The 20,907-nt window shown below is 54.3% G+C and overlaps 1 protein-coding gene across 4 annotated transcripts in view; it reads right to left on the bottom strand.

The window, feature by feature from the left end:
- The window catches only part of PDE2A (phosphodiesterase 2A), an 87,475-nt gene that overhangs the window by 13,518 nt on the left and 53,050 nt on the right, over nucleotides 1-20,907 (bottom strand). For all 4 annotated transcript variants that reach the window (XM_036888611.2, XM_036888614.2, XM_036888610.2 and 1 more), the window contains 5 exons: nucleotides 17,054-17,143; nucleotides 13,388-13,476; nucleotides 6,972-7,081; nucleotides 6,075-6,130; nucleotides 609-668 (listed from right to left, as the gene is read on the bottom strand). In XM_036888611.2, the coding sequence (XP_036744506.2) occupies nucleotides 609-668; nucleotides 6,075-6,130; nucleotides 6,972-7,081; nucleotides 13,388-13,476; nucleotides 17,054-17,143 (405 nt within the window). The remainder of the gene's footprint in view (nucleotides 1-608; nucleotides 669-6,074; nucleotides 6,131-6,971; nucleotides 7,082-13,387; nucleotides 13,477-17,053; nucleotides 17,144-20,907) is intronic.

Genomic DNA, 20,907 nt, shown 5'->3' with positions numbered 1-20,907 from the left:
AGCGGTGAGAGAGTCACTCGCCCCACCTTTACCCAGCTCCCCGCCTCGGGACGCCTCGCCTTTGCTCAAGCCATTCTGTCTGCCTACAGTGCCCAACCCCTCCGCACCTTCCTTCCAAACAACTCATCCCTCATCGCTCCATCCTCCTGTGGACTCCCACTGTTCCTGGAGCGCCCCTCAGTCCCTGAACAGGTCAGTTAGGGTTTGTCTCTGCCCCTAGTCCCCAGTCTCTTCCAAGACAGGAGAGAGTCAGATTTCTCTGTCCTTAGCACCCATGGGGGAATCCTCAGTCCTTGTTCAAGTCACAGAAATCATAAAATCTCAGGAAAGAGCCTCAATTTCATGACGTAAATAGTCCTTCCTAAGTATTGACAAGGTATGCAACTCGCCTTATCTCACCAGTACCTTAAATAGGTCAGTGCTATCCTTATCCTCACCTCCAGATGTGAAATTGAGGCTCAGAGAGGTTGACTTGCTCAAGGTCACATAGCCCAAAGGCATTAGACTGGAACCCAGGTCTGTCCAGCTCCCTGGCCAGAACACCTTCCCACCAGTTGTGATGAGGGTCCTCAGCAGCCCCTTCCTTCGCCAGCCCTCCCCCAACTCACATGCTTCTCCACAGCTTGCAGGCTCCACTCTTCACTGTCACTCAGCTGGCCACAGTGCACCTAGAGGAATTTGGGAGGGGGCCAGCTGACCTCCGCTAGCTTCCTGTCTCTGCCAGAGTGCCCTCCCCACACCCAGCACACACCTGTCTCCACCAACACATACACACTCCAATCTGTAGGCCTGTGATGAGCCCATCCTTCTGACCAAGCAGATGGCTCCAGGAAAATCTCCTCCAGGAAACCTTCTTGGGCTAATCCAAAGAAGTGAACTTTTCTGATCTCTGCCTTTTCAGTTATGGTCCCATCAAAGGCACAATCCAGGTGTATAGTGAGGGAAGGGGCGTGACCTTGGATGCCTGCCCATCTCTCAGACCATGGAGCCCCACAGGCCTGATTACCCAGTCAGTGGTATCAACCTCAGCCTCCCAGCTCCATCCCATCTGAGATGGACTTTGTGCCACCCTTAAGTCTGGGGTAAGGAAAGAGGTCCAACATTTATGAAAAATCTGCTATGCCTAAAGAACCTAGAATGGTAGATGGATGAATGAATGGAGTGATAAAGTGTTTTTCCTTACGTGGATTCTCACCACCCTGTAAGTCAAGCTTCTACTTTGCAGACAAGCCAAGGCCTGGGAAAGCTGAGTGACTTACCCAAGGTCCCACAGCAGCAAGTGGCAGAGGTGGTTCAGCACCACCCACTCTCTCCTCTTCTTTGCCCACACCTTCCTCTCTCCAGACCCACTCTTACCCTCCTGCCCCATCTTCCTGTCCCTCTCCAACTTCCCTATGTCAGTCACCAGGAGTCCCCTCAGCCCATCTTTCATACTCTGTGAAGTCCCTTCCCCCATGCCGGGTGCTTGGTGAGGAAAATGATAGAAAGAGGGTGGGTGGCAGTCTGGGGCCCACAGCAGGCCCTGCCAGCAGGGCTCTCCACCTGCGTCACCAGCTTCCTGCGCCTACTCAGAGCTGCTCACCGCCTGCGGGGCTCCCCACAGGGCCTGCACTGGGGTCCTCCTTCATCTTCCCTCCCCACACGGTAGCCCCTGCCGCTTCTGCTCTAGGTCCCCTGCCAGGAGAAGATGGAGAGGAGGAGACCAGCAGGTTCTCAGGAAGCTCATGGTTTGGCTGGGGCAGGATGGAGTGGGGGGAAGTGATTGGTGGGGCACAGAACCTCATACCTGAGGAAGTGGGAGAGGGTAGGCTTTAGGGTGGGAACTTAAAGGCTGTGGGAGCTCACATGGGGAGAGCATCTGAGAGGCTTCCAGAACTGGCAGTGAAGCACGGGAGGATAAGTAGAGCCTGAAGGAGAGGGGTGGGCACTGCAGGCAGGAGGCTGTCCTGGCAGTGTTGGGTGGTATGTGGTATGTGGAGATGAGGATTGGGCAGGGGTGGAGTCCATGGTGCCTCAGGAGGAAAGAGGCTTGAGTGAGAGGCTAAGGAACCGGACTTCAGCTTGATTGTACTGGGGATCCTTGGCAGACTTCAGCATCTGCAGACCACGATCTAGGGGATGTAGGGGGAATTGGCAGGAGCAAGACTGGAGGTGGGAAGACCTGGGAGAGGCCTGGACCACCAAGACAGTATTGAAGGTGAAGCTCTGGATGAGGCTCCATCTATGACTCCAAAAGGATAGGTTGTTGAAAGAGGCTGGGGCCATGGTTCATTTGTGTATGGGTTACACAAACATGTGGGCATTTTACTGTCAGAAAATGGGGGTTCTTCTGGTTCATCCTGGTTCCTTCTACCTATTCCCATCTCTCAGGAACAACCAGTTCTGGGCTGACAAAACAGCCTGGGTCCAGTACAGAGCTGGGAGACTGAAAGAGAGTCTCTGAAGGCCGGGGACAGAAAGGTATCATGGAGTCATCCTACACCCACTGGACCTCCCCCCACGCCACTGCATGCTCCTGGGATCTCAGCCCATCCCCACCCAGCAAGTGCACACACACACACACACACACACACACACACACACACACACACACACACACATTCTCTCATCAAGACCCTCAGTGCCCTCCTGACATCACACACACTCATACTCACAATCATCTCCACTAGATGGAGATACTCAGGCATGCAAGCACACACACAGTACCATCACAGACTCAAAGACAGCCACACACCCACACTCACAATGTCTACAACCATCCATACATGTGCATTCATACCTGTATGTAGGACCCTTAAATTCACACACCCAAGAGCCATGTACACACTTCTGGCCCCCATACATAGACCCACAATCACCAGCACTCACATATAGATTTTTGCTGACCAATAGGAACACACACTTGGACCTCCTCTTGCTAATCAGGGGGTGTATCTGGGGCCCAGTGGGAGCACCCAGTGGTGGGCACTGGAACTGTGGAGAGGGCTGAAATCCCTGTTCTGCTCCCCATTCCCCACCCTCATCAAGTCCAACATGGCTAATTGCATGAAAACCCCATCCCCATATAAGGAGATGGTGTGGCTGGCACAGCTGGGGGGAAAGTGGGCACAAATCACACATCAAATGCCAGAGACCAAGGGCCACCCACTCCTAAAAGCGACTTAACATTTCAGCACTGAAGAACAGAGCCAAAGACTCTTTCCACACAAAGAACCTGCAGCCAAGGCACCCCGACCACAAGCTGCAGGGACCCAGATCCCACCCAGGCAGTCCTGCACCAGAAGGCACATTCCTCAGAGAGCCCTCCGCTGCCCAACTCTTCATCAGGCCCCACTGTTCCTTGCAGGGCTCCCCGCTTTCTTGCTAGCACTTGCCAAATCATTTGCAATTCTACCTTTATTTTGCTGCTTGTTTAATGTCTGTCTCCCCTGCCCCTCCAGACTCTGAAAGAGGGCCTGGCTAGTCTGCCTAGGTCATTGCTGAATTAGCAGCACCTAACACACATGCCTGGGGTGCTCAAGAAGTCTTCAACCGGCGGATGGGTTAGTGGGTGGATAGAAGCCTGTGCTGCCTCCCAGAGGATGTGAGATCCTGTGGCCCCAGGAGCCAGGAGGTGGAGCAGCAGGACAGGCTCTGTCAGATGGATTTGCACTGGGAGAGGGGTGTCCTGGAGAAATGCGTTTCTACTTGAGTAGGAAGGCGCAGGCTGGAAGGAGAGGCAGATGGTGAATAATCCAAATGCCTCTCGAGCTCTTCACTGTCCAGGGTATTTCAGGTGGTGAAGGGATGGATGTTGGGAGCTTCTCCTGGCAGCCAAAGCCTAAGGTAGCGTCTTGCTCAACAGTTTGTCACCCGTACCTCAGCCTCACCAGGCTCACTCTTCCCCTAACACTCCACTACCTGTCTCCTCACCCTGCCTTTAAGCATGCTGTTCCCTCTGCCTAGAATATCCTTTTCCCTTCTTCTCTGCCTGTTGACCTCCTCCCATGCCCCACTCAAATGCTGTCTCCACTCCTCCCTTGCTGCTCCAGCCTCTGCCACCAGAGCACTTGCTAGCAGCGTTCAGTGCATTTGGCCAGTCGTGGTCTGACGGTGTGTCCCTGCCCTGCTGCACTGTGTGTGTGCTTGCATGCCTGAGTATCTCCATCTAGTGGAGATGATTGTGAGTATGAATGTGTGTGGTGGCAGGAGGGCACTGAGGGTCTGAGTGCACTGAGAGAATGTGTGTGTGTGCATGGGTGTACTCGCTGGGTGGGGATGGGCTGAGAGCCCAGGAGCATGGAGTGGCGTGGGGGGAGGTCCAGTGGGTGTAGGATGACTCCATGATACCTTTCTGTCCCCGGCCTTCAGAGACTCTCTTTCAGTCTCCCAGCTCTGTACTGAAACCAGTACAGAGATCCTGAGCTTCTAGAAGGCAGAAATGGGTCTGACTCCTCTTTCTGCCCAGCACCCAACCTGGAGCAGGGCTTTGCTAGGGTGGGTTGAATTTAAGTGATTCGACCCCTTCCCCTTCCCAGTACACAACACACACATACACCCAGGCCTTTCTCCCTCCCGGAGAGGGCTGTAACCCGGACTCCTGGCCCAACCTGAGCCAAGGTGAACAGTGGTCACAGCAACCATCCTGCCCAAGAGGAACAACCTTCCAAACGTCTTCCCCTTGTGGGAATCGCTTCCCTTCTGACCCAGCCTCCCAGCCCTGACACAGGAAGTCCTTCTCAGAAACTTGGCACTCCCAGACTAGTTTCCCTCAACAGAGCCACTGCCCCCCACCCCCCACCCCTGCACATTGCCCCTAGCCCTGGGCCTCTTCCAAGCAATGAGCTCTGGCACAGACTGGGACTGAAAGAAGGAGGGCAGTAGCACTGAGAACTCTGTGCCAACAGCAGATCCATTCCCTGTGGGAACAGCAGCTGGGGGTGGGGGAGCAGCTTGCAGGAGAAACCGAGACGGCCACGGCTCCCTCAGCCAGGCAGACAGGGGGCACCGGGAGCCCAAGCCAAATACCCTCTCCTCTCCCTCCCTCTTCCCGCTGCCCCCCCCACGCCCACTGCCCTCCCTGCCAGCAGTTCTGGAAAGGTCAGGCGCCTCTGAAACCTTTAATTCCACTTTAATGAGCTCAGGAGGAGTCCCTGGCTCATTTATCTGTTTGTACCCCAAAGTCTTCCCCTTATGGAGGTGGTGGCTGCTTCAGCAGATGCAGACCCCAAAATGGCTATTTGGGGGTGCAACCCTTCTGTTCCTAGGACAGGACAATGATTCTTCATGCCCACCTTCACAGGGGAGAAGAGCCTTGAGTAGAGGCAGAACCTGAGCCCGTAAGGGTGAGCCAACCCCCCTCCAGTGGAGCAGAAACCTAGCAAGCTCCACAAGGGTGCAGCAGAGGGCAGGGGAAGCGCTGCCTGGGTCTCACGCCAGGCCCCACCCTCCTCCCCACCAGGGTAATGCGTTCCCCCTTCTCTGAGGCCCCTTCCCCTCCATCACTCCACCACCACCACCAGGAGGCCTGCCCTGTTGCCTGGCACCTACCAGAGCCTCAGCCTCAGCTGGGGGTCTGGACGCCTTCCCAGGCAGCCTGCCCCATGGGCGTCCTCTCCTGGGCTCTAACCACCCTAATCTCTATGCGCGTTCTCTCACTGTCTCTTTTTGTCAGTTCATGTCTACCCATCCTTCCTTCCTCGGTATCTCTCAGACCCTTCCCACCTCACTGTTCACATCTTCTGTGGACACTGACCCCAACCCATCCGGGAGGATGCCAAAGAGGAAGCAGGGTCAGGGCCGTGCCAAGGGCTGCACAGGGCCGAGGGTGCAGATGGGGCTTGTGTATCCTTCCGAATGTTGCTGACTGAGCCAGCGACTTGGTCCTGCCCACTGGAGGCGGGGCGGGGGGCTGGGGTGTGGGAGAAGCCTCAGACTCCTCCCAGACTCCCATTTCCCCTAACTCTAGCCCTGCTTGCTGCTCCCAACACACACGCACGCGCGCACACACACTCATACACACACAGCAGGCAGACTCATCCACCACTCCCTCCCCTGCTGTCCTCTTCCCCACCATGCCTCGCATGGGCTCTTACCAAGATGACGGCAGCCACAGCCCCAGCCTCCTTGTCCACCAGCGGTATGACCAGCACTGAGGGGGAGAGGGCAATGAGGTGGTCCTGTGGGGCCAGTGAGGCCCAGAGATACTGAGCCGGGACCCAGGGAGGGAGACAAGACACGGACAGAGAGAGGCCAGGACAGAGACACAGAGAGACCCAGAGACCCAGAGAGACAGAGAGAGGGGTCCTCAGGTGGCAACAAAGATAACCACAGCAAAACGACCCCTGCATAGAAGGAAACCCCCTCACTTGACAATTTTCTTGTGATCCTCCCAGCAACCCTGAGAGGGAGGGAGGTAATTAAAACTGAGCACCCCTATTTTACATATTGGGAAACTGAGGTCCAGAAAGGGGAAGTGACTTGCCCAAGATCACACAGCAAGTCAGGTCTCCTGACTCCCAGTCTTGTGCACTTTCCACATCGAGACAGAGGACAGAGACCTAGAGAGACTGAGACATGAGGCAGAGACATGGCGGAAAGGGGACATGGAGAGGAAGAGAGAAAAACAGACAGTGACAGAGAGAGCACGGCAACAACTGCAGCCCATCTAGCAACAGGCACGAGCACATCGTTGCTGTGGCCATTGGCCACTGACCGCTAGTATGTGCCAGGCCCTTAACATGCGTCGTCTCCTTTGCTCCTCCTTGCAACACCCACTTGTGGTGGGTTCTGTCATCCCTATTTTACATATCAGGAAATTGAGGCTCAGAGAGGTTAGCAGCACAAGAGAGAGAGAATTAGAGGGATTGCTAGAGACACAGAGCAAGAGAAAGAAGGAGACAGAGAGATGAAGACAAGGGTGGAAGACAGAGGTGATCTGGGGAGCAGGGGCCGCAGTCCCTCCCTGCCCCTGCCCAGCTCCCAGCCCTTACCTTGGGAATCGGGAGGCAGGGGAGCCACCAGCCTGGCCAAAGGCTTCCCTGGCAGGTCGGAGGGGCCCAGTCCCTTACAGCCCAGCCGCTTCCGGGAGATCACAGCCTCTCTGAAAAGAGGACATGATTCTACCTCTCAACCCCTGGATCAAAAAGCAGCAGGCCCTGGCCTGGGGACGCACAAGTAGGTTGGACCCCACACATCTGCAAGGATCCAGACAAGTTGACCTACTGCAGGGTGGACACGAGGAAGGCAAAAATAAAAGAGTCAGGGACTCTGACCCCCTGTGTAGAGGGGCAGGCGGCCTCTGGCCGACCTCTGGTGCCTCTTGCACGTAGATATGGGAAAGGTACCTTATAACCCAGCACAAATCCCCCAGAACAAGTAAAGCAAGGGCTCAAAGCGAGGCTGCCTGGGTTAAATCCTGCCCAGGCTACTACTTGACTTCGGGCAAGTGATCAAACCCTCTGAGCCTCCCAGGGAGAACTAGATGGAGGAGAGTAGAATTTGAACTGTCTCCACCTTCAGAAAATCATTCTAGAGCAGATTTCAGCGCTAAGCACAAGAGTGGGACTCCTGTGAAGAGACGATCATCAGAAATGAAGTTTACTGGACATCCCTGGTATGCCATGCCCAATCCAAGCAGCTCACATAGATGAACTCAGAGTTCCCAACAATTTAATGAATTAAATATTATCATCATCTCCATTTCCAGGTAGAGAAACTAAGGTGGGTTAAGTAACCTGTCCAAAGTTCCATGACTAGTAAGTGGTAGAGCCAGGATTTGAACCCAGGCAGTTGGCACTGGAGCCTAAACCCCTAAGCAGTGTGCTTGAACCTTCCTAAAGACCTAAGGAGGTGTGAGCCCCCAACAGAGAATTGGCATGAATGTCCAGGAGGCAAAGGGCACAGGTGTGATGGAGGGGAGGGGTGGTGGGAACCCAGGCAGGGGAGGTTAGTGGAGAAAGAAGGAATTTCTCTTTGCCCATACCACCCTTCCCCCAGGCCTCTGGCTCTGCCTGCCTAATTAAGTGCCTGATTTTTCACCAAGTGTCACTCCCTCATGATTAATTGTCCTGGGTTTCTCATCCCTCATGCTGCCTCCACTGAATTGTGTTCGTAGGAACTGCCTGGCCTTTAGAGAAAAGAAGCTTGTGGGGCTGGAACTCTTGGTGTGTGCATGTGGGGTCCCCGTGGGGATCCCAGAGCAGGGCAGATGAGGAAGAAGAGGGGCAGGCTGCAAGTCTCCAGATCAGGAGATCACAGGCACTAGAGAAATCGGGGACCTAAGAGGCTGAGCGTCTTGGTCAAGGTCACACAGCATTCTGAAACATCCTGGCCACTTGGATCAGAATCCATAAGAACTAGTGGTGTCTCCCCACTTCCAGCCCTCACACCCTGGATCTTTAGGCTCCCAGAGTGCTGGTCTCCAGTTCTGAGTTGTCAGACTATGCCAATCACCCCAGGAAGAGAGTAGGGATCTAGGGCGGCAGGAGGGCAATGGCAGCCACATTTCCTGATGACTAAACTGATAAAGGCTGGGGCTTCATGGAGGCAGGGGTCTGGCTTTGGTGACCTCCAGCCAAACCCCCTCTTGTGGACCCAGCTCAGCCACTGGGCTCCTGACAGTCCGGTTCATGGGCAGCCACAAGGTGGTGCTGGGCCCTGCACTGCTGGCCAGTGAGCGCTGCAGCTTCATCCCACTGACCCCTCGCTTCCCACCTCCAGACCAGGGGCTCCCTTGGCGTCTCCCCTTCCTTCCCTCGGGACCCTGATGAAGGATCCGCCCTCAGCTATTCTCTTCTGCACAAAACGCCATCCATTGTGCTTATGGCCTTGTGACTCTCCAGTCCCACTTTCATGAGCTCCAGACCCAGATACCCAAAGGCCTCCTAGAGACCTGCCCTGGGTGTCCCCAAGGTTGTCAAAGACACCCAGTCCCAATCTGAGCTTATCCCATCTACCGCTACCCCTAAAGGGCACAGCCATCCCCTGGGTCCTTTGTGGCTTGTCCACAAACTGTCCTAGCTGCCTTCCTCTTCCTCACCTCCCCCATCCAATGGGCAGGTCACCTCCCAGGCAGTTCTCATAACTATCGCTGCTCTCCAACCCCAACCCACTGCCCAGCTTGAACAGAGACATCACTCCCCAGACCTGCAGCCTCTCCCCTAGCTGCCTGCCTCCTGCCAGGTCTCCTAAATCCATCCCCCATACCAGAGCCAGAGAAGGTTTTCTCAACTAAAATCCTATGGGAACATCCTACTTGAAGTCTGAAATACTCCAGAGTATTTATTTGGGGTCCTTCTGGGTCAGGATTGGTACTGATGACTGAGATGAGGAGAGGAGCTCCAGTGTCATGCAGGGACTGACATGCAGCCTCCCGCGAATGCTGCAATGAGGGCTCTGACAAAGGCAGGAAGAGTGGGCCCCAGCCTGCCGAGGCAGAGGGCAGAAGTAAGCTCAGGGAAGGCTTCCTGGAGGAGGAGATATCTGAGCTGAACCCTAAAAGACATGCAGAAGTTATCAAGACAGACAGGAAAGGATGTGCAGGCAGAGGGAACTACCTGTGCAAAGTCTCAGAGGAGAGAAAGTATGTTTGCCTGCTGGATGGGCCAACTGCAAAGAGGCTGGTGTGGCTGGACAGCAGGGAGCAAGGCCAGATAGGAGCCAGGGCCCTGAGGAGCTGTGCTTGACCCTAAGGGCAGTGGGAGCCCCAGGAGGGACTTGAGCAGGGGAAGGGGAAGGTCAGGGTTGACTCAGGCTGATCATGCTGGCTGCTAGGTAAAACTCTCACTAGGGAGGGAGAACCTCAGAGGCCGGAAACCTGGTCTTAGTGAGGGCCCCCTAGTTTTGGTGGTCCTTGGATAGCAGAGGAGAGGCTAGGCTGGGGCAGGTCAACCCTGACTGTGCCTAGACCTCCCACCAAGTGCTGGGGTCTCCAAGGGGGCTCGACGCTCAGAAGCCCCCACACCTTGGCACCTCACTCTACAACCCGTCCTCCCTGGCCCAGCCACAACCTACAGTCTCAGGTAGGGCTGTGCCAGGCCATGCTCCCACCAACCTACCCACTTGCAAGTCCTTTTACGCTACCCTTCCTGGAACTGCTCCCTGAAGGTTCCAAGACACCCACAAACTGGAAGGGGAGGGGAATGCCAAGGCTGAGTGTTCCCAACCCAGAGGGGGTCTACTGCTCACACCCCCAAGGCTCACCCCTCAGTGCAGAGCCCCCAGCCTGCCTCCTCTCCCCTATCCCTTCCCTGCTTTGCCAGGCTAATGGTTGGGGGTGGAGGGAACCCTGTACATTGAAAGCTAATGACTGAGCCCAGACACCTGGGTGGTCATGGCGTGTCCTGCTGAAGGTAAAGACAGATGGGTGTAGAGTGGAGGGGGGAACGGGCATAGGTTTTATGATGGTTCTGTCCCTTTTACAACTATTTGTTTAGTGGAAAGAGTAGAGGGAAAGGCTCTCTGTTGGTGGGGTCAATGGCCTGGAAAGAGCTGAGTGCCCAGGTCCTCTTCCAGTCTTCTGAGCCCCTTCTTTGGTGAGGCCCCACCCCCTTCACTGAACCCCCTGCCCTGAGCCTCAGCCTTGCTGTGACCTTTCATATCTCTTGAAGAAAAATTTTCATTCAGGCCAGGACTGGAACCCTCTTCTCCCTCTCCTAGCATGTGGCACTCCAGGGATAGGAGGAGACTATTACCTGTGCCCTTTAAGACAAATCAGAGGGACAGATTCTGCAGTGAGAGGGGACCAGGTCAGCTCTGAGGGAGCAATTTCTCAAGGGTGGGCCCTGGGAACCCCAAATGGTAGTGGAGAGAGACAACCAGCTGGGGCTGGCGTGGGCACATCTCCATTGCAGCTGTAAGGCCCCAGATTTCACTGCACTCAGCAGCGGGTAATCAGAGGCTTTAAGATGTCAGGAGACACAATAAGAGGAAGTTGGCAGGGCTGGGGACTGAAATAAGCAGGGAGATTGAGGCGGGGCACCAACAAGAAGGAGGTGAAGCCTTCAGGGAAGCCCCTCACCCAGGCAGCCCACCAGCCTCTCTCCCCTCTAGCCCTGAGGCCTTTTGCAGCCTAGAATGCAGAGCTGGACTAACCCTCAGACATCATGGTGTCCAGCCTTATAACCTCACAGAAGTTAAGACTGGGACTTGGGGAGATTGCATGAGATTGCTAAGGCAATCTAGGTCTTCTGACTCACAGCCCAGGGATCTTGTGGACAGACCTATCTCTGAGAGAGGCCACTATGGCCCAGACACCTGTTTTGATAATTTGATCCTCCTTCGTGCCCAGGAACTATGGGCCAGGCAGCTAAGGGCCTCTGGCTGGGCAGGGGGAGATAAGGGAAATGTGGGGTTGGTCGAGATGGAACAGGGAAGGACGTTGCGAAGGAAGAATGAGCAGGAGCGAGCACAGGAAACCTAAAACCCATGTGGGCACAAAACCAGGTGTCTGTGAGGCCACAGAGTGGGAGGGGGCAATGTCAGGCAGGGCTGGGTAGCTGGCAGGGACTCCTTACTCCCCTTGGTCCATCTCCACCCTGCGCCCATCCTCTACCCTTTCTCCTGCACCCTTATCTGTCTTTATGATCCACCTCCACTTCACACCTGCTGCTGTTTGCCAGCTGTGCCATCTTCCAGGCTTCCTGGAGGGGCACACACCACCACCTCACACAATGGGCCTTGCCGGAGCCGCAGGCGCCACCTCAGCCTGGGGCGGGCGCCTGGTCTCCTGATGGGCCCAGAGCCACAGAGGAACCACTGAAAGGACTCTGTACCCAGCTCCACCCATTTTATAGAGAAAGAGACTGAGGCCGGAAGGGAGGTCTCCTCTTCTCCTGCCTTCTGGGCTCATGGTCCACATGCCTCTCTCAGGAAGGCCTTCCCAGGCCTCTATGAGGAAACTTCCCAGATGGGGCAGGTAATATTAAGTGACGTTCTTGAGATTCAGGCGTGGGGATGGTGGCTTAAAGGAGAAAGGGGATATTATAGCACTTTTGACCGTAAGATTTGAAAGACCTTCAGCCTTGTCCTGCCGCCTTGTAGACAGGGCATGGCTGGCTTGATTCACACAGTTCTTAGCGGGAGGAGCTGCCTGGAGATGTGGAAGGGGAGAGTGTCACCCACCCTGCTGGGGAGCCGAACAGGAGAACAGGAGGTGGGAAGGCTTCAAGAGGCATCAGCCCATTCCATGGGGAAGGACTGGGACAGAGACAGCATCCAAGAATCCAGGGTTCCGAGGGCCAGGAGGGGCCTCAGAACCACCAGCAGCTCAGCATCCAGGCCTCCAACACCCCCAAGCAGCAATGCTTCCATGGCCTCTGTGAGAGGCAAGTGCCTGGCCAGCCAGCTGCTCCCTGAAAGCCACATCCCTGGATCTTGGCTTGTTGGAAAAGCTCTCCCCCAGGGCATGGGGCGCTGTCTTGAACACTCCCGCTGGTGCCCACTCAGCCCTCAGCTCCCAACCCAGTGCTCCCTGGGCCCATGATGGCCCTGTGTGCCTCAAAGGCAGTGACCACGTCCTCTGTGGCCTGCCCTCTTCTGGACCAGCACTCCTACCCATCATCACTCTTTCTCATCAGGCAAGTTCCATTTTCCCTCAGTGTCCCCTGAACAGCCAGGAGCCAGGAGACCATGCCCCAGGCCTGGCTCAGCAGCACTTCAGGAATGTGGCATTGCACATACCTTGTGATGGTGGCCCATCTGGAAATTAAGGAGGCTGAATTTGATAGGCTGAGGTATCAGAGGACCAGAGGGTGCTAGCCCATATTCCTAAAGTCATGATTCTGCATTCCATCACAATGAAAATGATATCAGACATTTAGCATTCATTATGGATACCTTTGAGTGCTTTACATGTATTAAACTCATTTAATCCTCCCAACAAACTATAAGCATTATTATCACCACTGTACAAACATGAAAACCGAGGCACAGAGAGGTTGAATACCTTGCACTAGGTTGTACAGCTCGTAAATGGGGAGCTGAGTTTGAACCCAGGCAGTAAGGCTCTAGAACCCCCAGCAGGGCACTGCCTCTGATTTGCTCTCAGATACTGGGCTGACACTGTGTGTTCCGGGTCTAGCATTCTGTGATTCTGTGAGAACCTCCCAGGCAGTTCTCAGAGCCTGCTGGGGTTCTAACTGATGAAGCGCAGCCCCGACATCCTGAGACTCAGCTCTGAGAAGCAATTTAGAATCACTCTCTAGGAGAAAACCTACCAGCTACCCCTTTCCCTGTGCTGTCCACTCCCCTAACACACCACAAGAGAAGACATCGCTTCTCCCCTCTCTGCTGAAGTCAGTGGCCTGGCCAAAGAGCCTGCCTGGCAGGGAAGCTGAGGACCTTGGAAGATACCCCAGGCCTAAGATCCTTGACATGTGAAAGGACAATGGGATACAGAATGGCTCACCGGACTTTCCCCTCCTGGGGCAGCTCGTGGTGGGGGTCCTCACACACCAGCCGGGACTCTCTGTCCAGAAGGTAGGTGTAGACAGTCTCCTAGGATGGAAGGCACTCGTGAGACCCTGCGGAGAGGCCCTCCCAGCTGCCCAGTCCCAGCCTGTATAGAGGTCTGGGTGACAGGGTCACAGACCCTTTGGGAGTGGGCTCAGGCATCTGTTGGTTTTTACTCTGCAGGTGATTGTAAAGTGCAGTGAGGGAGGACACACTCCCTTAGGAACTTAACCCCTCACCCTTTCTTCTTGGAGGAGGTTCTGGGCAGGCAGTGTGCCATGACTCTGCTGGCTTTCTTTACCTATCACCCCAAATCCAAGGCATGGGAAAAGGGTCTGATGCGCTGAAGATGCCGACAAATCCTACCCCCCAACCCCAGGGTATCTTCCATGATTCCAGCCTCAGCAAACAATAACTGAGCATCCACACAGGCAGGCCCATACCAGGAGGGGCTCAGAGGCCCTGGAAGCTTCCCTCCTGCCTTAAGAAACACAAACACGTCTATAAGAAACTATACACTGTGACCCAAGCTAAGAGGGCTTCCTGGAGCAAGTGACCTTGAAGCTATAAATGGAGTGGGAATTAGACACATTTAGGGAGTGGGTGAGGCACAAAAGAATGGCTTCTGTGCCAAGTTGCAGGCATGTCGATGTAAAGAGCATAGAGCATTTATGGAATTAACAGTGGCGGCAGGGGGCATGGGATGTGGGTTGGGTCAGGAGGGCTGAACTTCAAGGGTAGGTAAACCAAGCTGGGGGCAGATGCCTAGGGGCACCTGCCAGGCAGGTGATGAGCACTCATAGACAGAGCAGACTTGTGTTTTGGAGTGATCACCTCCTGGAGTGAGATCACAGCTCTGCTAGAAGCTTATCAAGTCTTCAGCTTGTCAACCCACCCTCCCCCAGGCCCAGAGCAGACTTGGCCTCAGTTCCAGCCCATGTCCTGGTGGAAAAAGTTGTCCTCACTGGCCCACAGGTGAAAATCCACATTCTTTCCAAGCAGGACTGGCTCCCCTTGGGGGTCTATAACAACTCCCACTCAGCACAGCCCACAAGGTACTGTGACAAGGGAAACCCAGACACCAGCAAGGGGGCTAAGTATCCTGAGGGGAGTTGTTTTCTCAGTGGGAGGATGAAGGGCTGTCCTCTCTGCTGATGGCATCAGAGGAGGTGACACTAGGGCCAGGTACTGAGGGCCCACCCTCAGGAAGTGTGGAATCCCTCACAGCAGGAGCTGCTTTCGGTGACTGTGAGAGTCCACAATCGTGCCAGCCAGTTTTTGCTGCCCTTAGTTGTCCCCAGCCAGTCCACCCCCTCTCCCAGCACCCAGGGGATGACCCAATCCTACTTCCAGAGAACCTGAGCCAAGCCCAGGGGTGGCATGGGTGGGGAATGATAGGGCCTGAGGGAAGTGAGAGGGGCCTACGAGGCCAAGGCCTGGGGCCGCCTTGTCCCCCTGGTAAGGGTCTAGGTGGGAGTTCAGGGATGAAGAAATCAGTGGAAAGGAGGCCACCCACCCCTTATCTTTATCCAGCCTCCTTCTTGTCATCTGACCCCATTAGCAGCCTGGGAGGGGCCTGAGGGATTTGGCTCAAAGAGGTTAAGAGACCAGCTGGCCCCAGGCTCACACAGAAGCCTGCCCTGGCAGAGAGAGGGATGGGCGATGGGGGGGTGGGGATGCAGGGAGGATGTCGCTCATCATTTCATATCCGGATGTCCTTCTGTCTGCCACCCCCTCACTTGCAGCCCTCTGGGTTAAAATTAGCTGAGTTTATGGGAGAGAAGGAGGGAACCATTTCAGACACATCAGTGCCATCTGTATTTGGGGCTGCCTGCACAATGGGTGCTGATGAGGGGTCCAGGTGCCAGCGGCTCTCCTCACTTAGGAGGCAGGGAGACCCCTCACTCCCCACCCCTCCCTTCTGGAAGAGCAGACCCCCTGACTCCCCACCCATCTCCAGAGGCAGGGCAGACCCCCTCCATCTCCCCACCCATCCCTGGAGGCAGAGCAGACCCCTCCATTCCTCACCCCTCCATGCAATCAAGCCAGGGCTCCCCCAAGTCAGGGCTTCCCTAGCTCATGCAGGCCTCTTGGATGGGCCCTGGTAGACATTTCCCACAGTCCCAGGAACATAATTGCCTGACCGCAGCTGTCTTTCAGCCCCCAACTTTGGGGATAAAATTAGTCCCGTTTAAGGTATCTATGCTGGCATAACCACCAGGCACCCTATGAAGACCCAGCCGGTCACCTCCTCCTCCTCGTCCCAGGGCAGCCTCAGTGGCCACAGAGGGGCCCAGGACAGCCTTGCAGACACTGACCTGCCAGTACCCACTCCCTTCTTTCCAGATGTTTCTCCACCCCAAGCCAGATGTTGCCTCAGTCCCATCCTTCCCTGGGAGGATTTATTTTTGGGTGCCAACACACCACCCACTTCCTACCAATTTCACGCTCAATAAAGCTCACCCATTAGTCCTCCTGGGTTCTGAACTTCTAGGAGGTTTTGTAAAGGCAGAGCTAGGGAGAGGGAACAAGGGTGCTTAGGTGCCAAGCCCCATCTGTCCCTGTCATACTGTGTGACCTTGGGGGAAGTGCCCTCCCTCTCTGTGCCTCGGGTGGTTCATCCATCAAGCAGATTCAGACACAATGGGCTTCTGGTTGGGTGGGGTGGGAGGGGGTCACATTCTGAATTAGCCTTATTTCCTGGAGCAGAGCCTGGACTTGGCCAATGTCTTGAGAAGGGGAGAAGACATTCCAACCCACGGGGACTGTTCACGCATCTCCTTCTCCAGGAATTCTTCTGTGCCCCTTAGGCTGGGTCAAACACCCCTTCCCAGCTGACATCTTCCCAGCAGGAATCTCCTGCTTCCCTCTATGTGGCACAACCAAGACACTGCTGCTTTGAGTCTTGAGGGCCAGTTTATCCATTCTACTACCTAAGGAATGAACAGTAGCCGTTGGAGCCAGGTTGGGGAGTGGCCTGGGGCAGCTGAAGAGGGGCACAGTCCCCTCACCAAGGCACTCTGGGCGCAGGCAACCATAGTGAGCAGGTGACCATGGGCCTAGGCAACCATTCTCTAATCTGCAACCTCATCCATGGTGTTGGGATGGGTCAGAGAAAAGCTTAAAGGTTTCTAGAGGTCACCTTGTCCAGCCTCCTGTCTCCAGGCAGGACACTTTAACTCAGCATAGATCCATTCATCAATGCTGAGCCCCATTCTAGCACCTCCCAGACCTGGCATCAAGGAAGTTCTTGTGCATGTCTACCCTCACCCCCCCCGGCTGTACATATTTGAAGGCCGACCTGACCCCACCATGTCCTAGCTGTTAGCCTACGTAAATCCCTTTCATTATCTGAAAGCATCATCTTTCCAGCTCAGCTCTGAGGCCCCTTCTATGTCAAGACATTCCAGGATTCCTCTACAAATACATTCTTTGAGGCTTAGTTTCAGCTTTTTCTCCTCCAGGAAGCTCTCCCAGAACATACACCCAAACCCTTCACTTCCCCATGAGAGTCCTCTAGGCAGGGACTCTGCTCTTCCCTCCTTCTCAGCCCTGTGTGAAATACAGCAAGGAACTGGGCAAAGGTTTAGGGGGTGGGGAAAATGTGGAGCAAAGCACCTACCACTCTGGGAAGCACAGCTGAGAGGGCCTCCTTGACAGCCCGTTGCAAGCCCACAATGTCGATGACAGAGCCTAGGCTCAGCAAAACATCCTGGAAGAGAGGAAAGGGCAGTGAGGGCCTTTTCCATGTAGGTCAGGGCAGTCCATCTACCCAGAAGGCTTTGAGCACAGACTCCCAGAGCCCAAGGCTCTCAGCTGAATCCCAGGATCTCAGAATCCAGCAAGAGTAAAGGCTTTAGAATGTCTAGTTCTCTTCATCCTACAGATGGAGAAACCAGCTCAGAGAAGGGTCAGGGGCATAGCAAAGAAGTCACAGTAAGTCTAGAGGTCAAGTCTGGACTAGACCCCAGGTCCCTTATCCCTTGGCTTAGGACAACTCTGGCATAGTAAAAAAACACACAAGCTTCCACATTAAAACAAAGCAAAACAAGCAAACAAAACCCCCTGATTTGAATCCTAGTTGCACTACTTATTAGCAGCGCATGCCTTGGTAAGTCCATCTTCTTATCTGTAAATTGGGGGCAACTGTGGCTCTCTCTCCTACAGGTTGATATGAAGATAAAATGGAACTGAGCCCTAATAGTGCTTCACAGAGTAGCCACACAGAGTAGATGCTCAGCTAAATATTCACTGAATCTGGGTCCCACTCATTTTCCCCAGGAAGTGAAGAGGTCTCACCCAATCATTTTTCAGCCTAGTGAGAGGCTGGGTTGGGAGTAGAAAAAGTCCAAGGGGTACATGAACCCACAAGGCGGGAAGAAACATAGCTGTGCCAGCCCCTGGCAAGATAGGAGAGAAAGGAGAAGTCAGCCTTGACTGCCTTACAGCCTTCCCGTCCCAGGAGCAGGCCTTGTCCTTGGAAAGGCGGAACAGAGACAAGAAAGGTCCCTGCTTCTCGCTCTATTAACTTGGCCAGAGCCACAGGAATCAAAGAGAAGGGTAATGGAACAACGGATCCAGGGCCAAGGCAGGATCATGACTCATACCATCCACTCAGCCATGCCCTCCCCGCTAGCCCTTGGAAGTTCTTTCTGATGTCTTCCCTGTGGGATGGCTAGGTCTGTGTTCAAAAGGCAAAGTGATTAACTATAAGATGAAGGAGACATAGCTTGGCCCCCATTCATGTAAAAATGATATGAGGTTGAGGGTCTTAGTGGACCATCAGCTCAGCATGAGTCCTTAGTGTATGTATGGCTGGTAATAAGTACAAATGCTGAAACTGCATGCCATATTAATAAAGATCTATTAGCTTTAGATGATGGCTTCCCCACTTATACACGCTGATTAGACCATGCCTAGTTCGGAGGAGGTGACCCATGTAAGGAGGAAACTGGAAACCAAGTCCTATATATGACTCAGACTGGAGAACTTGGGCGCCTAGCCTAAAGCAGAGCAGACCCAGACCCTGGCCCCAGGGACAGCCTGGAGACCCTTAGGATTTCAAGGAGGCTGGTCTTGGTCCAGTGGGATGAAGGACCTTCTTCTAGGCTGAACCATGCTATATAGGCAGAGGCCACCAGGAAAGAGAGAGGAAATGAGCTCCCCATCCCTGAGGCTGTGCAAGAATGGGCTAAATGTCCATTTCTCAGAAAGGCCACAGAAGGGAGTTCTGCTTTGGTGTCCAGATGAAGCCTGTGGTCCAGGCTTCAGCTCCAAATTTCACCCTGAGTCTTCTTGGATTCAGTTTCCTCCCAGATCCCACCCCACCCATCCCAGTCCTATGTTCCAAAGAGGGAGGCAGCAGTGGCCTTTCTCCCTGAAAGCTTACTTGGCATTGCTGTCCCACGTGCCAGCATCCCTTTGATGCCTCCCACTCCTCAAGGATGAAGATATGTTTGGTCAGAGAGAACATTTCTACCCTTGGACATCAGACGCTGCTGATTCCAAACATTAATAATCCCCAAACTGGATCAATTGTCCTTAACCCTTAGGCTTTCCTCATCACAGTTCACGTACCCTCAGCACCACACATAGCTGGCCACATAGCCCCAGACCCTTATTCTTGCAGAAACGCCCCAGCACGCCTTTAGACACCCTCTAGGTATGCACACAGGTTCACAGGGGTGCAGCTCTTTCTCAGTAACACTGGCACACACCATGTACGTGTGGGCTACTGTGGCCTTTTGAAGTCAATTTTGTAGTCTAAAGAGAGAAGGAAGAGCTGATGCTCCAAATAATCCCAGAATAAAGTCTGCCAACCCAGGCTCCTCAGCCCAGGGCTCCCAGGGCAGGCTCCAGAAGGTGGTGCTGGTTCAGGTCTGTTTTTGCCTGGAGGTGGATGGGGGTGTGGGGAGCAGACAAGCTGAGCCCTGAGGGGCTCTGCCCTTCTGTGGAGTTTGATGTGTGTGCTATGGAAGCCGGAGAAGAGCAGTCAAAGTGATGGAGTGAACTCTAACGTGGGGGGAGAAATTTTTCAAAACCACAGGCTTGGGACAGCTAAGTCTCACCATTTGACAGATGAGGAAACCAAGGCTCAAAGAGAAGCAATGTCCCATCTGAGGTCAACCAGCCAGTCAGGGCAGAACCTGATCCAGAACCCAAATCTCTGGATCTCCAGCTCCTGTCTAGCTCCTTCTCTGCATCCAATCCCCTCAGGCTCCCTCCCCAGGGGGCTTAGAGAAAATATTCTGTCCTTTGTTCTGATTGGTGGGCTCCTGACCTGCCCTTTACTTGGATTGGGGGATGCCTGGACATGTCCTTTAGTGGAATTGGCAGGTGCTTGTCTGGCCTTTGTTTACACTGATCAGTTTTCTGTGACTACAGGCTAAGGGCAGGATGTGGTGGTGAGGGGGGAGGGGAAGCAAACTTGGGGCGAGCTGGGGCAGCAACAGGGAGGAGGCTTCATGGCCTTGGTCAGAGTGGGCCCATGCAGACATGGCTGATGAAGCCTGGGGCTCTCACCTAGCATTCCTGTCTGTCCACCTCCTGGCCCTGCCCTGCCTGCCCCAGGAGTGGAGTTTCTGGGTGCAGGAACCACAGCAGGGTAGGACCACTTTACACCTGGCTCCTGAAGGGGCCTTCAAGACTTTTTCAAATGCCACCTCCTACCTGAATCTTCCTTACATGTCAGAGCAACTTCACCTCCACCGCATCAGCTCAGGGAAGGAAATAGCCCAAATTCCAAAGCTCATGAGGTGCAGCTATGAGAGCAGAGCAGCTGCCTCAGTGAAGGGAGGAGTCAGTGGGGAGAGCTGAGAATGCGCACAACTCTGCCCAACACACATGCACACACCCTCACACAGACATGTACACAGATAAAAATGCAACCATACATACAATGCATGCACAAATACACACTTAGGCATGAGCATCTGTGCACACACATACACGTGTGCACACATGCTGCACACACACACAGCCCAGGCCCACGGTGGGTGAAAAAGGTCATATTTCCTGACCTCCTAGCTTTTTTGAACAAACATCAGCATAAATATCAGTGTAACAACAAGTGGTTTCCCAGACCCCAGAGGAGAATTTGTGGTGTAGAAAAGAGCAGTGATTTCCAGTCCTGTCCCAGACTGACTACAGAACTTCTGTGTGGCATTAGCAGGCCACTTTCCTCTTCTCAGCCTCAGTTTCCTCATTAGTAAAAATGGGTCTTTACAGCTCTGCAGCATATAGTTCTGTGGTTTTGTCGTTTAATTCAATGAGGATGGGTGAATGGATGTGTGTATGAATGGGTGGGTGGATGAAAGAATGGATGGATGAGTGGATTGATGGATGGAAGGATGGGAGGAAGGCAGGGTGGGTGGTTGGAGGGAGGGATGGATGGGCAGGTGTGGGGAGCCTTCCTGCAGGTGTGTGGTTGGAGACGGGGGTCAGTCAGCACTGTAGCCACCCGCTACCCACACAGTA

The sequence above is a fragment of the Manis pentadactyla genome, chromosome 9 (assembly GCF_030020395.1).
Source record: "Manis pentadactyla isolate mManPen7 chromosome 9, mManPen7.hap1, whole genome shotgun sequence".
Taxonomy (NCBI): Eukaryota; Metazoa; Chordata; class Mammalia; order Pholidota; family Manidae; genus Manis; species Manis pentadactyla.
Note: the sequence above shows the minus strand (reverse complement) of the source record. Positions and strands in the feature narration are given on the sequence as shown.